The following is a 15690-nucleotide window of genomic DNA, read 5'->3' as shown; positions in this document are numbered from 1 at the left end:
TGTGTGGTGTAGATTATATGGTCAGAGTTTTCTTTACATGTCTGCTGCCAGTCCTTGTCCTGCTCATCATGCGTCTGTTTGCTGCTCTGCACCTCCTTCAGGCTCATGTAAATCTGCTGCTTCCTCTCCTGCTCCAACCTTCTCAGCTCCTCCTCAGCCTTACGTCGCTCCTCCAACTCTAGCTTCTGAGAGAGAACAAGCCTCCAGGGTCAGCACAAACCCAAACACTTGCTTCTTAATTTGTTTAAAACAAAAGACTGAGATGATGAGGGTAGCTGGACTGAATGTTTGTGTTTGTGTGGCGGCAGTACCTTGAGTTCCTCGTCTGCCCTTCTCTGTTCCAGAGCTGCAGCCTGCCTGGCCTTCAGCTGGACTTCCTGTTCCGACAACACAACCTGCTCCGGTTCAAGATACAGTCCAGAGAAACGCTTCTCCAGCTCAGCTTCTTTCTTAGCCCTGTACAATTATAAGCGAAAAAACATCAAATTATGCAGGCCACTTGCATAGGTTATTAGAGATCATTAATTATTCACAGAGTTGCTCTGAGAGGAGACTGTGAATGTCAGTGATAACGTTCATGATGGGTAAATTCCTTCAAGTGCTCATGTTCTCACGCAGCATAAAAAGAAATTCCTTTTGCTCACTGTCATACTCTTTATGTCAACGTGAAAAGAAAAGAAGTAAAACATGTTTTTCCATGTATTTTCCATGATATGAAAATCAGGCAGCTATCAGTTTGTGTTGGATTTAAAGTGTTAGTTCACCCAAAAATGAAAATTCTGTCATTAATCACTCACCCTCATGTCGTTCCACACCCGTAAGACCTTCATTCATCTTCGGAACACAAATTAAGATATTTTTGATGAAATCCGAGAGGTATGACTCGTCCTTAGACAGCAATATAACCACCACTTTCAAGGTCCAGAAAGGTACTAAAGACATCGTTAAAACAGTCGGCGGGACTGCAGTGGTTCAACCATAATTTTATGAAGCAACAAGAATAGATTTTTTTGCGCAAAACAAAAATAATGAATTTATTCAAAAATATCTTCTTTTCTGTGTCATTCTCATATGTTGTTTACGTTCAGCGCTTCCAGGTTTTACGTCAGAACAGCGACTCATTATTGGCCGGCTCCTGCGTCAGCATCACACGCATGCGTCGTGCTGCTCACATGTGCAGCTTTGGCTAATACTGAGCTGGCATTCGGACGTAAACATGGAAGCCTTCACTGTGCTTACTGCATCAAATGCGTAAGTATAATGACGGAAGAGAAGAGATTGTTAAATAAAGTCGTTATTTTTGTTTTGTTTTTGCACACAAAAAGTATTGCTGTCACTTCATAACATTAAGGTTGAACCACTGCAGTCACGTCGACTGTTTTAACGTCGTCTTTAGTACCTTTCTGGACCTTGAAAGTGTTGATTATATTGCTGTCTATGGACATGTCATATACCTCTCCGATTTCATCAAAAATATCTTAGTTTGTGTTCCGAAGATGAACGAAGGTCTTCGGGTGTGGAACGACATGAGGGTGAGTAATTAATGGCAGAAATTTAATTTTTGAGTGAACTAACCCTTTAAACCTCTATTTCATACTGCAGTTGTTTGATGTTGCATAAACAGTTATGTGGCTTTGTCACTAGTTATGTGGTTTTGACTGGATAACAAATTGCATTTGCCTCACACCTCATGTTAAACAGAAGCCTTTTCAGGTTTGCACATGGAGGTTTTGCCCTTTTACTCAGTGCAGTTTATCTACAACACACATTGCATCATGGAAATACAGACCATATATGTTGTGTTTGCACTGATACACACTAAAACTAGTTAGGCAGTGATTATCATAATCTCACATTAAGAAGTGCCTCTAAAAACAGAAACAAATAATCATTTTAACGTCAGTCTGAAAGTCCTGCTAAAAAGAACAAGCACATGAGGAGGAAGTGAACACAGAATTAGCGCACATGCCCTGTGCTGACAACATTCCATTAAACTGGTCAAATATTTAACTAGTGTTGACCGAGTGGATTACTTTGTAGTTTATGCCAAACAATACATTTTCAGAGTCAAAGAACAATTATAGTTCAGCTATAAAAGCAGCTCCACACAAGACGAGTCATTATTCAGCTAGAGAATTATTTTTCTAATTTCTTTTATTTATTCTTTCTTTTTATTGACTCTTACAACTTCCATCACTTTTATTGATTCTTTTATTATTCTTTATTTTGTAATATTTATAGATTATTGCAATAAATGTATCTTTTACTTATTAAACTTTATTATTCCTTATTTTTCATTTGCTTGGATCACACTGCATCAGATACATCTGCCCAAATTTTCTTTACTGTAATAATGGACATTTTACATACATTATTATCAACAAGGTTATTATTGTTAAAAATATGAAAAAACATTTTTGCTAACTAAAATAAAGCTGAAAGAAAATAAAATATAAATATTAGATGAAAAACTTAAACTAAACAAAATGTTTAAGTTGAAGCACTAAAATTACTAATTGGAAATAGATAAAAATTTAACTAAATTGAAACAAAACTGAAATAAAAATAAATTAAACCCTAAATAGTTAAAAAAAAAACTAATAAAAGTGACAAAAGCATATAACAAATGTAAAAATAAAAGCTACATTCAAAATATAAATTAACTACTAAAACTAACACTGATTGTCAAAAATGATTCTCATTAGACTCTCATGATACAGTATTTTCCAGTATTGCATTTACCATAATTTTTTATTTAAATCTGCGTAAATTAAAAGCAGTGCAGTAAATAATAGCATTATGTATAGCGACTTTATAATTGTAATCATGTATAGTTGTATGTTTGCGCTATATGAATGAACAGTGTGCGTGTGATGGCTGTAGTTTCACCTGAGCTGCTCAGCCTCTCTCTGCGCCTGCAGCGCTGCTCTCTCGTTCATGATCTCGTCACAGATTTTATCGTACGGTTTGTCGTCATGATGTTCTCCCATCACCCAAACCCACACATCATCATCCAGACCCTTCATCCATGACACACACTTTCCTGAAACTGCATTCAGCACAAACACATTTCACAACATGTGCCATTGAATAAACAGAATTTGACCAGAACTAATAAATATCTACGTGTCTACACCAGACGTTGCAAATCCATTTGTTCTGGTCAGAAGTAGCACGAGCGCTAGAAGTATGTCAGAAACAGAACAAAGCATCAGTTTACTGTCGTATCAAGCATCCAGTGTAGACAGCATCACTGATTATAATGGCTTCTATTCGCTTTTGTCGCATCATGCCACTCACGTCTGGTGTAGACACAGATTAAGAAAAGGACCGAACATGGGCTAAGATTTATACAGCACAAAGCTATGATGTGTTGACTTTGTCTCTCTTCAAGAAGAGTGTCATCCAAAATCACAAATGGAATCCGACTGGATGGAATCAAACTTTGAAGCTAAAAAAATCTGAGTCTGTGACCATCATACTCTACACCAGTGGTGGCGAACTCCTGTCCTGGAGAGCCACAGTCCTGCAGAGTTTTGCTCCAACCCTGATAAAATCTCACCTGCCTGTAGCTTTCTAGTAATGCTGAAGACCTTGATTAGTTTGTTCAGGTGTGTTTGATTAGGGTTGAAGCAAGACTCTGCAGGACTTTGGCTCTCCAGGACCGACGTTTGCCACCCCTGGTCTACACGATTTTTCTGTGAGATCTATCAACTCAGATCTGCAGACTGGCTCTGACTCTCGCCAACTATCCAGAATGTAAATCAGGGCAAAAATCTGGGAAAAAGTTGTGCAGTGTATTTCAGCCTTTAGACCAGGGGTGTCCAACCCTGCTCCTGGAGAGCTACCATCCTGCAGATTTCAGCCCCAACACCAATCAAACACAATGAACCAGCTAATCAAGGTGTTCAGGGTTGCTTGATAATTACAGACAGGTGTGTTGGAGCAGGGTTGAAACTAAAGTCTGCAGGACGGTAGCTCTCCAGGAGCAGGGTTGGACAGAACTGCTTTAGACAATTCCAGAAATCCATCAATTTCTGGTAAAACAAATCCTCTGCCCTGTATATTCAGATCTTAATGACAGTAAGGATGTGGAAATAGAAACCTTTTTTGACTTTCACACTTGCAGCTTCCTCCTTCTCCAGCTGTGTCTCTCTTTCTCTCCATTTCCTGATCTGTTCTTCTCTCATCTTAAAGAACAGCACCTGTTTCTGTTCCTCATTCAGCTCGGCCAGCAGCTCCGGCTCAATGTACATGTCAGCCAGTATCTGCTGCAGCATCTTCACGTCTCAGTAACACACAGCTCCGAGAACTTCAGCAAGGGAATGTCCGTCTCTTGGTCTCCGTGGGTTTGGACTGTGTAAAACAGAAACATTTCATGATACAAAAGAAACAACACCAAAGGAGGTCATGCAGAGTAAATTATGGCCAATTGGTAAACTATCCCAGAGAGGGCTGATAGAGTATTTAGAGACAGAAACATCACCAAACATACTATATAAATGTGACATTTCAATGGGTTTGGTAATTTAGCTTTAAATTCACTTAAATTCTTATATTTTTAAAGGTGTGTAATTGTTAAATATAAATTTGATAATTTGCAGTTTAGACCTGGGTTTCAATTATGCTGTAATGTTAAATGGCTGTTATTATAAAGAATTTAATTATCTCCACAAAAAAATAAAAAAATAATAAAATAAAATAAAATAATTACATTAATAAGAGGCATGAACAGGCCTATCAGTGATACTGGTCTTCATAGTACTTAGTAAAAAAAAATGTCAAAAAACACAACAACAACAACAACAACAACAAAAAAGCCAAAAACATAGTATTACCATAATACTTTTAGATGGAAATTAAAATATAATATGACATTAATACATACAATTAAAATATTATTTTTTCATAAATATACAGTACAAGTGGAAATCAATTCTGCGAATAAAATTAAAAGGTTGATATCGGTTAAATTTCGACACACATATTTGAACAACTAACAAAAATCTGATACAGTCAAAATTCCAATGTAAACAAGGAACAGGAAGCAGGACAAAAGGCCGTCAATCAATTAATGCTACATCGAAACCAATCTGACACACTTACCGCTGGAAGGAAGGATTCACACACTCTTTACTCGCGTGACGATCAGTGCAGCACATCAGTGATGTGTCTATAAAGAATCCAGACCAATCTGCTGACTATAAAGCTTCATGTTGGTTAGAACACCTGACTTTTGAAGAAACCTGTAGAGAAAGGTAATGTCGAGTGAAGTCTGTGGTAATGTACACACCCTAACTCAACCCTTACAGCTCAAACTGAGTTCCCTCCTACAGTCCGGCTACGTACTGTGAAAGACTCATTCAGTTTCATGAAGGGTGCTTTATATGCGGCGATATTATACGGTATTATTTGTTTGTAGGCTATTATAAGCGTTACTAGACCTGCACGGAATCTCTCTAATACACAAAACGCCGTCAAACTCACATTTCTACATGCTGCTTTAAAATATTTAGTCCAATCTTATCGTGTTTTCAGCTGCTGTACAAGGGTCTACTTTCTTTCCCACGTTTGACCACATTTAAATGCATTCGGTAGATTAATGCCCCTAATAGTGCAGATCATGACAAAAATGTGCAGATTCATAGTGACGTCTGACACGGATTGAAGAAATTCTGACCCTGAAATTGTGTGACTTTCAACTAATAAAAAAACAACAGAAAAGAGAAGAGAGAGAGAGAGAAACATAAATATAGCTTGACCATGATTCAGGCTATATTTTACAATTTGTTCATTACAGCATCCATTAACAGGCTTTGAAGTTTCTTGATTTGTACAAGGTTGTACAAGGATTTCTTCAAGAGTTGTGAAGAACAATGTGCACTAGGTGGCGCACTTGTCACAAACCGCCAGTGAAATTGGCTTGATATTTCTAGCTTTATGCCATAAGAGGTGCCTTTTAGGCCTATGCATGAAGTGCTTGCATATACACAAGAAACGCACACTTCAGATAAAACATCTCATAACGACACAAAAAATAATATTACATCGATACCTCCAGTCGTCAATGTGCCATTGACAGGTCGTGGTTTAGCGTGGTCTCTGTCCATTTGTGAATGTGAATTAAAAACAAAAAAGATGATAAAACACGCACAAGATGTTTTCTTTTTACTCTGTCTTAAACTTGTTCAAGTCATTTACATAAATGAGCAATCAAAAAGTGATTCAAAATGATATATTAAAGATATGGGAAGTGGTTTTGGTTTGAATAGGTCCATTTGGTTTATATTAATTGCTTGTGATAATGACAGTGCTCCTTATCATTACTTCAAAAAGCAGGTTATTACAACTTTTTTTAAAATGTGGATAAAATCTGATCTTCAAAATGGATCCATCCGTTTCAAATAACTTGCAAAATATCATCATATTTGTTGAGAAACACATCTGCTTGCCAGGGCCAGGCCATGGGTTTGCGGGGCCCTAGGCAAGTCAGTCCTGTGGAGTGACAAAGGATTTTTTTCAGAATCAAATATTTCATGTAGTCTCCCAGTTAAAATGAGTTCATAATAACAGCACATATAATATTAATAAAATATAAAGTAGTTGATGAATTGTCATCTTGCAGGACACTGCTGTCACTTCAACTACCGACATAACTGTGTATTATATATATAATATATATATATATATACATATATATGTGTGTGTGTGTGTGTGTGTATTTTCTTAATTAAATGTATTTGCAAAAAATTACAATAAGCTGCAAATTAAATATAGCTTCAATGCAGCTGGTCTGAAACAGCAAGTGTCAGTTCTGTCACACTGACCCTGGGTCAGCGGACCGTTCTTATAGTTGAGCACTGTAAGTGCAATAGATGTAAACAATTGAGGCAGAACTATCTGCAAAAGTGAATTTTGCTTAAAACAGATTTTGAGCAAAAAACAAACAACAAAACTAAACTGGAATAGGTATTTTACATAGAAACCCAGAAACCTTTAAAAAGCTTTTTTTTTTCTTTTCAGATTTTTTTCTTCTGCATGGTAGATGCAGTGCTTTAAGTTTCCACCAATGCCACATAGCATAAATCAATTATGCAAATTATTACCATTTGCTGCTTTTATTTATGCTGTTGTTGCTGTGTTGCTTTTTACAATTAGGCTATTTTCATGTGGTGATAAATCACTTAATTAAAACATTTTTCCGTGTTATCTATCATCTTGTATCTGAAGCTACGATCTGCTCGTTTATTATGGACTATCTTGTGGCTCACTAAGTGTAGGTACAAAGTCTGGGATTGTCGTTAATTTAGTTTAAAAATGCATTTGAGTTGTTGCTCAAAAACCTAAACAGTTTTACACTATCAGCATGACTGTTGATTTTTACATCAACCACTATTTGTTCAGATATTTTCAAAAACACTCTAAAAGCGTTTGCAATAGTATAAGTTTAAGGAAGAAGGCATTTCCTGCTTCATGCTAGAATGGAACTCTGTAATTTATCCATGTTTATATGATGCTGTGATTTTATCTTGCTGGGTCTTCATGTGGCCTTGGATGTTGGATATATCAAGGGTGTAATTAGTAGTGATCCATGATGGTTTACATATTTGGCCTGTTTGATGTCAGCAGTGTTGGGAGGTGCAGTGTTTCAGCATGAGCCGATCGCTGGTTGATTTGTGCTGCAGATGCAGTTGGCTGGAGGAACAGTGAGGGGAAGTTATCACAGACTAACAACTTTGATCAGGGGTAATTCACAGTACTGGACAGAACAGAGTCATTCTGAAAGCTGAACATGCAGTTTCTGGTGGTAGGGCTTATTATAGGAGTTAAGTCTTATAAATGCACCAATGTAATTTGGTAAATTGTGGAACTCCTTTAAACCAGATAACTGAGAATATATTTGGCTGCTGTCCTGTATGGCTGCATGTAAACTCTTTATATTAAAAGCTAGATTGGAAAGTCATTGAGATTGACAGGCCCATTATGTTACCTGCCCTAGTGATTTCTATATACAAACCCGATTCCAAAAAAGTTGGGACACTGTACAAATTGTGAATAAAAAAGGAATGCAGTAATTTACAAATCTCATAAACTTATATTTTATTCACAATAGAATATAGATAATATATCAAATGTTAAAAGTGAGACATTTTGAAATGTCATGCCAAATATTGGCTCATTTTGGATTTCATGAGAGCTACACATTCCAAAAATGTTGGGACAGGTAGCAATAAGAGGCCGGAAAAGTTAAATGTACATATAAGGAACAGCTGGAGGACCAGTTTGCAACTTATTAGGTCAATTGGCAACATGATTGGGTATAAAAAGAGCCTCTCAGAGTGGCAGTGTCTCTCAGAAGTCAAGATGGGCAGAGGATCACCAATTCCCCCAATGCTGCGGCGAAAAATAGTGGAGCAATATCAGAAAGGAGTTTCTCAGAGAAAAATTGCAAAGAGTTTGAAGTTATCATCATCTACAGTGCATAATATCATCCAAAGATTCAGAGAATCTGGAACAATCTCTGTGCGTAAGGGTCAAGGCCGGAAAACCATACTGGATGCCCGTGATCTTCGGGCCCTTAGACGGCACTGCATCACATACAGGAATGCTACTGTAATGGAAATCACAACATGGGCTCAGGAATACTTCCAGAAAACATTGTCGGTGAGCACAATCCACCGTGCCATTCGCCGTTGCCAGCTAAAACTCTATAGGTCAAAAAAGAAGCCATATCTAAACATGATCCAGAAGCGCAGGCGTTTTCTCTGGGCCAAGGCTCATTTAAAATGGACTGTGGCAAAATGGAAAACTGTTCTGTGGTCAGATGAATCAAAATTTGAAGTTCTTTTTGGAAAACTGGGACACCATGTCATCTGGACTAAAGAGGACAAGGACAACCCAAGTTGTTATCAGCGCTCAGTTCAGAAGCCTGCATCTCTGATGGTATGGGGTTGCATGAGTGCGTGTGGCATGGGCAGCTTACACATCTGGAAAGGCACCATCAATGCTGAAAGGTATATCCAAGTTCTAGAACAACATATGCTCCCATCCAGACGTCGTCTCTTTCAGGGAAGACCTTGCATTTTCCAACATGACAATGCCAGACCACATACTGCATCAATTACATCATGGCTGCATAGAAGAAGGATCCGGGTACTGAAATGGCCAGTCTGCAGTCCAGATCTTTCACCCATAGAAAACATTTGCCGCATCATAAAGAGGAAGATGCGACAAAAAAGACCTAATACAGTTGAGCAACTAGAAGCCTGTATTAGACAAGAATGGGACAACATTCCTATTTCTAAACTTGAGCAACTTGTCTCCTCAGTCCCCAGACGTTTGCAGACTGTTATAAAAAGAAGAGGGGATGCCACACAGTGGTAAACATGGCCTTGTCCCAACTTTTTTGAGATGTGTTGATGCCATGAAATTTAAAATCATCTTATTTTTTCCTTACAGGCTACCTGTATGTCTGTCCAAGCAGTGAGAGACTTTCTCTCTTTTTTGTTGACTTTCTGAAGAGTGTAACACTGTCCAATAGAAGACTCGGTGTGGAGCAGAATAGAGGTAAATGTTCATGTGTGAAATCCATGTTGACAAACAAAAAGCTGTTTGGTTTGAAAGTGACTTCTGTGTGAGCTGTGCTTCATACATCACTACAGTATTGACAATAGACAATGGACCTTTTTTTGCTTGCAAAATGTAGCTAATGTGACCGTACCTTTAAGTGGTGATAAGAGTGTTTGGGAAACCTGTTTGGAAACAATGCATTTAAGGGTGCTTTCACACTAGCACTTTTGGTGAGCATCTGGGTTCGATTGACATCAGAGTTCAGTTCATTTGGATGATGTAAATGCTGTTTTCCGAACTCAGGTGTGGTCAGGGGTACGGTTCATGTGAACTCTGGTATGGTTTGCTGCTGATTTGAATGCAGTCATATTAAATTGCGAAAGTGAACTGCTATTGGTGACATATGATTCGATAAAACTGTGTTTGTGTGTGTTCTCACTCACTGTCCTGACAAGCTTGACTGAAGCACTGCAAGCCGAGAGAATGTATATCCAGGAGTGCGCATAAGTGATACGCATGCGCGGTAAAAATAAACGATGCGCACCAGAAAACATAGAAAGAAGTTAGGGCTGGGCGATATGACCAAAATCTTATATCACGATATGAGTAATTTTATATCACGATAACGATATATATCACAATATAGTTATTTTTGCTTTAAATAAGATTTTTATGATATCAAAATTTTCCATATCATTGAAATTTCATAATTATCATCAATTGATGAAAATTAATACTAACCTAAAAAAAACTCTCAAGCTTACTGCAGACAAATAAACTGTGATAAAGAAAGAGCAAAGAAAACAAACTACAATAGAACAAAGACAGATGAAATAGACCTACATGAAAAAACTTCAAGCACAAGAAAATGTATAAAGTAATCAAAGGTATAAAAAACAATGCAGTTTTTACTGTGTAAATTAAATATACATGTATTCTTATTAAAGTTACAAAAGCAAGCAGTGAGAGACTTTCTCTCTTTTTTGTTGTTTGATTAGCATTAATAATGACAGCAGGTAAATTTGGATGCTGTCCCTTTAAGACTGACTGCACCGATCCATTAACTCGAGCCTTGTCTTTCTCAACTGTACCTTCACTTAAGACATAAATGGCTCTGTTTACTTGCAAATACGTGGTCACTTTGGCACATAGGTATGTGTATTTACCCGTTCAAGCCCAATTAGGCATCAAAAAGTACTCCGTTCAGCCCTCACGCGCTCTGTGAGCAGCGGCTTCATGTCGCGCGTCTCTCAAGCCCCGGCTATACTTCGGCCGTCCGCATTCGTGCACCGTCCGCATGATGTAATTTTTTTTGTCATGCGGAGGGCTTGCGGCCGGCCGCACACCCCAAATTTCGAGACCGCGCGGACAGTGCGCGTGCAACAGCGCATGCGCAAGCAGGAAAGCATAGTCCACTAGGTGGCAATACGCACAGTACTGAGCACAATGTGTAGTCGTCGAAGAAGAGTGTGTAAAGAGCGATTCAAAAACAAGACGAGTAAACTCAGAAGCATGCCTTCTCCATCATTTTTGATTCCTGTTCTCTTGGTGTATCTTCTGAACTATGTTGCAGTGGTGGATGCACTATTTTTCTTCTTCAATCCTGCTCAGCGAATGTCCCGTTGATGACACGATGTCTGGTAAAAGTATAGAAAAAAATTATACTGCGCATGTGTCGAACTCGGTCATCCGCGCGCATCCGTGGTTTAGTATACTTTGAAAGATGCGCGGCCGCGACTGAAGTATACCTGGGCCTTCAGACAGCGCTGGGAAACAGTCTCTCAGAGAGCGCGTGCATATGCACGACTTAATTCTCACGTTAATAGTTCGTTTAATGTGGGTTCTATGGCGCTATTATAATGAAAAATGTCGAGAGCGCATTATTGTAACATGAGAGCAATCTCTCGACTCACAGGCGGATTCCCTTGCACAAGATATCACATGTGCGTGCTCAAACTTTGTCCAACATTATAGTGTGGGCACCCACCGGCAGAAACATTAATCGGCGCATATGCCAAGTTTGCCAACAAATGTAAATCAATATTTACATAGCATAATAGTGTCTTGCAACAGATCAATAGCCAGGTTGCCACCCTAGTCAGACAGCGACAGCGTTCAAACACCGAATTAATTCCTCTTTAGCGTTTACTCGCGCTTGAATGGACACATACACACAAAATTGTCAAAATACCTGTCTCAGCAAGTATTCTCTCGGTTATGTCATAAGTGAACAGTCGAGAAAGAAACCGGATGTGTGTCAGTTATTCGGTCTGTGCTTTCCTTCTTAAAGTGACAGCAGCCTTTGCTGTTGTCTGTGTCATTAATGTTAGTAAAAAAAAAAAAAATCATTATCATCATCTACCATGTTCGAGAGAAAAGAAGATAGTGAGGAGAGCAGTCAGGAGGAAGTGACGAGGATAGCTTTTAGGATAAGTGTGTCGCGTAAAGTGTGAGTACCAAGCAACTTCTCCAGGTGCTCCCTTGAGAACCAGACCAAAAAAGTTATGTTATGCATTTCTTAAGTAGCATTTGCAGTACATTTGCGATAGTTGCAAGTGCCGTTATGTGTTGACTCTTTGAAAACAAAACCAAAGGTACAAAAACTAAAATATAAAAGTGAGATGAGTATCGCTATGCCTGCATCGTTGTTACCAAGCAACAAGGAGTAAACAGCTGCTGCTTTGATGATGCAAATGCACCGCGTTTTGGACACAAATATTATAATGTGAACACAACTCAGCAGGAGCAGGAGGTGCAACCAAACTCTGTTTGGACCAGGCAATCATACCAAGTGTGAAAGCACCCAAATACAGTATTTATAAAATCCACTCATTTAATAGTAAAGCCATAGACATGTCACGGTCAAGAACACAAATGGTTGTCCAATGCATGGTGTTTAAAAAACTCAGAGTGTGGATTTATGCATTTTTCCCCCAGCCATATAGTCACCCTTGGTTTGCTTACTTGAGGCTTAAAGACATAACCCTAACCCATATCCCAATAATCTTGTTTCCTCCAGTGGAAGTTTACATATGAGCAACTGCTCCATGTCACATCCCCGCAATAGAGCATTGGGTCACATTATTGAGTTCAACCAGAAGGGAAGTAAGGTCAAAGCTGTTGACATAACTAACTGCTTTAGATCTCAGGGAGCGACTAGAAGAGAAGGCAGTGTCTCAGTGATTGAATGGATCCTCTGTGCGTGATCTGAAAGACCTCAATGTCAGACTCAGCTGTCCCTTAAACCCTTAAAGAATGAGTGCTTGTATCTGAGTCCAAATAGAAAGGTTTGGAAATAGTGTTTTGTCTTTATCAGAACATGTTAATTGGAACAAATGTTGTCTTATTCTTCACAGGTCAAAATAATATTGTGTAGTTACAAAAGACATTCCCTCAGTTGATCAGCAAGCATTGTGAGTGTCTATGGCAGATGTGTCTAAGGCCCTGACACACCAAGCCGACAACTAGTGTCGGGCTGTCATTGAGCGTCAGTCAACTTTGTTTACAGTTGCAATCAAAATTATTCAACCCCCTTAACCTGCAAGACATTTTGCTGCTGAGAACAAAATTTTATGAAAACAATTCATCAAAGGCATCAGTATAAACTATTATATAACATTTATTAATACACATTTGAGTGATTCCGAGAATGTAAAGTTGATGAAAAATGAAAAAAATCAAACTGGCTCTAAACATATATGTGTACAAAATTGTTTAACCCCCAAAAGTCAAATTTTGTGCTTTTATTCTTTATAACCTCCAATAAACGCTGCCTGTAAGTGCTTAAAAGCTTCTGTCACCTCTCTACTGCAATCTTGGCCCATTCCTCGCTTGAAAAAGCTTCCAGATCACTGATAGTCTTTGGTTTCCATGTTACCACTGCTTTCTACAAATTCCACCAAATATTTTCAACGAGATTTCAATCCGAAGACTGTACAGGCCACTCAAGAACATTCTATGACTGATCCCTGAACCAAGCTTAAGTAGATTTGGATGTATACTTTGGGATGGCTGTCCTGCAGGAAAGTCCATTGATCATCAAGCTTTAGTCTCTGCACCGAAGGCATCACCATCTTTGCCAAAATGGCTTGTTACATCAAAGAATTCATGATGTCCTTCATACAGTCAAGATTTCTACTTCCTGCAACAGCAAAGAACCTCCATAACAAGACTGGACCACCTCCATGTTTGACCATGGAGATGGTGTTCTTCTGTTCTTCTTTGGGGAACCGAAAATGGTTCTTCTGTTGCATCACTCCCTACTTTTGGCACTTCTATTTTTAAGAGTGTAGCTGCAGTATTATAATGCCAAACTTTTACATGAGCACCACTCACTGATAGTGATGTAAAGAGCTAGAATAAGACATCTGCAGATTTTGTCAGCAACTTTATCAGGAAACAGAATGAAACTGGCACTGGAACTGTGACATTCTGTGAACAGGAACTTTCAGACTGAGAAGCTCATCGTATCATCAGAGAAACTCTGAGCATTCAGCAGTGTCCTATCTGGAATGGAGCATACTGTATGTGAGATGGCAGGTGTATTATGCAAATCTATTATTATAGAACTAGTTCAAGTAATGAGTCCTGATGCTCTTTTCACATCTCGATCACAGTTTGACCCATTTCTTTATTTTAAGACAGTCTGTTTCTCAAATAATCTTCGGCCTCATATCAGCAGCAGGTTAATTTCAAAAGTAGAATGTCCTCATTTTCTGAACTGAAAGGTTCTGATGTAACCCAGTTCACAATTTCAGGCTATTTTTGATCACATTATCAGTCTTGTCTCCATTCTATTTGACGGGGACTGCATGAAAGAAGGGTCACGACAACACTGTCAGCATTTTCAGGTGACATACTAAACGCAGATTAAATTTCAGAGTGCTACCTTCTATTGCAGATATAAAAGTATGCAAATACTAGGCATTTATCTTGATTCTCCCAGAGCAGTGCCTGAAACACATAGCTCATAGTTACTGTATGAACACTTTTAAATGTTTTAACATGATCTGACAGACAGGAAGCTTCATCATTAGTACTGTGAGGAAAACAAAGCAAATAGTCACATGTAATAGTCTTAACAATACTTCCTGTTATATGTTAAATTAGAACAGAAGACACATGCCGATGATCTCAATGGACTCTGTGCAGCAAAATGCAGGTATGATTACTTTAATCAAATTTTTGTTTATTTTGGATGACAATTAGTTTTGTCCTTTTAGTCATATTCCATCACTAAATATTGATGTACAGTACTGTAGGTTTAGAGGTGTGTTTAACTGTAAAATTGAAGATGTCCAGCACTCAGCGCCTTGCATTTTTATTGTGTTTGTATTTATCCTTCATATATTGGATATAGCCATTTTGTAGGGCAGATTATAGTTGACTGTTTTGAATATGTTTTAAGGCTGCAGTCAATGTTCCCTTTGAGTTCAGTAGTCATTTCCTTGCCGTTCGAGCTCAATAACTGTGATGTGACTTTGACAGGCACATGCTCTGTACGTGGGAAGCATTTCACTCTGTGAAATCTCATTCGACTTCTCTTCTATAAAATCTCAGCTTTTTAAAGTTTTCATGAAATAAAAATTCACTTTCTAGTTTCTAAATGCATATTATTTATTATTGTGAATGATTTTTTTTTTCTTGTCCTGGTCATTTTTTTCTATCAAAACGTCATTACTTGATCTTCTGAAACAACAGACTTCTCTTTGGTGATGTATGCAGAATTTTTCCAGTCATGGTTTACTTAAAGCCATCCATCCAGGGTCATGAAACCCCAGAACACATTTTTTGAGATGTCAACAGATATGTAGGCTACAGGTTGCATGTCACTGAAAACTCTAATAGCACTCATAAAGTTTATAACAAGCGTAAATTGGTTATTTTTGCATTTTTTCAGAGCAATTTTGTACTTGAGTTTGAAAAGCAAAGTCGGAGCTACGTCACAAATCTGACGTAGATTTGGGCCTCGGAGTGTGTAAATAGGCTTGCGGGGGCAAATCTACGTCACTGGGTTCTCTGCATTTATTCATGAGAAAGAGCCTAATATTGCCTCATTGCCTAATATTGTTGTTATTAGACATGGGTCGTATAGGTGCTCGTTTCCTCAGTGCTACAATA

At 38.3% G+C, this 15690-nt stretch overlaps 1 protein-coding gene across 5 annotated transcripts in view; it reads right to left on the bottom strand.

Annotated features, from left to right (window-relative positions):
- The window catches only part of sh2d4a (SH2 domain containing 4A), a 43591-nt gene that overhangs the window by 7207 nt on the left and 20694 nt on the right, over positions 1-15690 (bottom strand). The window contains exons 1-6 of one of the 5 annotated variants that reach the window (XM_051907602.1): positions 5488-5506; positions 5107-5246; positions 4106-4356; positions 2890-3049; positions 312-456; positions 38-185 (exon numbers count right to left, since the gene is read on the bottom strand). In XM_051907602.1, coding sequence (XP_051763562.1) covers positions 38-185; positions 312-456; positions 2890-3049; positions 4106-4280 — 628 coding nt within the window. In that variant the 5' untranslated portion in view covers positions 4281-4356; positions 5107-5246; positions 5488-5506. Of the gene's footprint in view, positions 1-37; positions 186-311; positions 457-2889; positions 3052-4105; positions 4357-4714; positions 5038-5106; positions 5362-5487; positions 5507-15690 lie in introns of those variants that run through there. The other 4 variants (XM_051907600.1, XM_051907601.1, XM_051907603.1 and 1 more) reach the window with 4 other exon arrangements.

The sequence above is a fragment of the Ctenopharyngodon idella genome, chromosome 10, assembly GCF_019924925.1.
Source record: "Ctenopharyngodon idella isolate HZGC_01 chromosome 10, HZGC01, whole genome shotgun sequence".
In the NCBI taxonomy this organism is placed as follows: Eukaryota; Metazoa; Chordata; class Actinopteri; order Cypriniformes; family Xenocyprididae; genus Ctenopharyngodon; species Ctenopharyngodon idella.
This window is presented reverse-complemented; position numbering and strand designations above follow the sequence as displayed.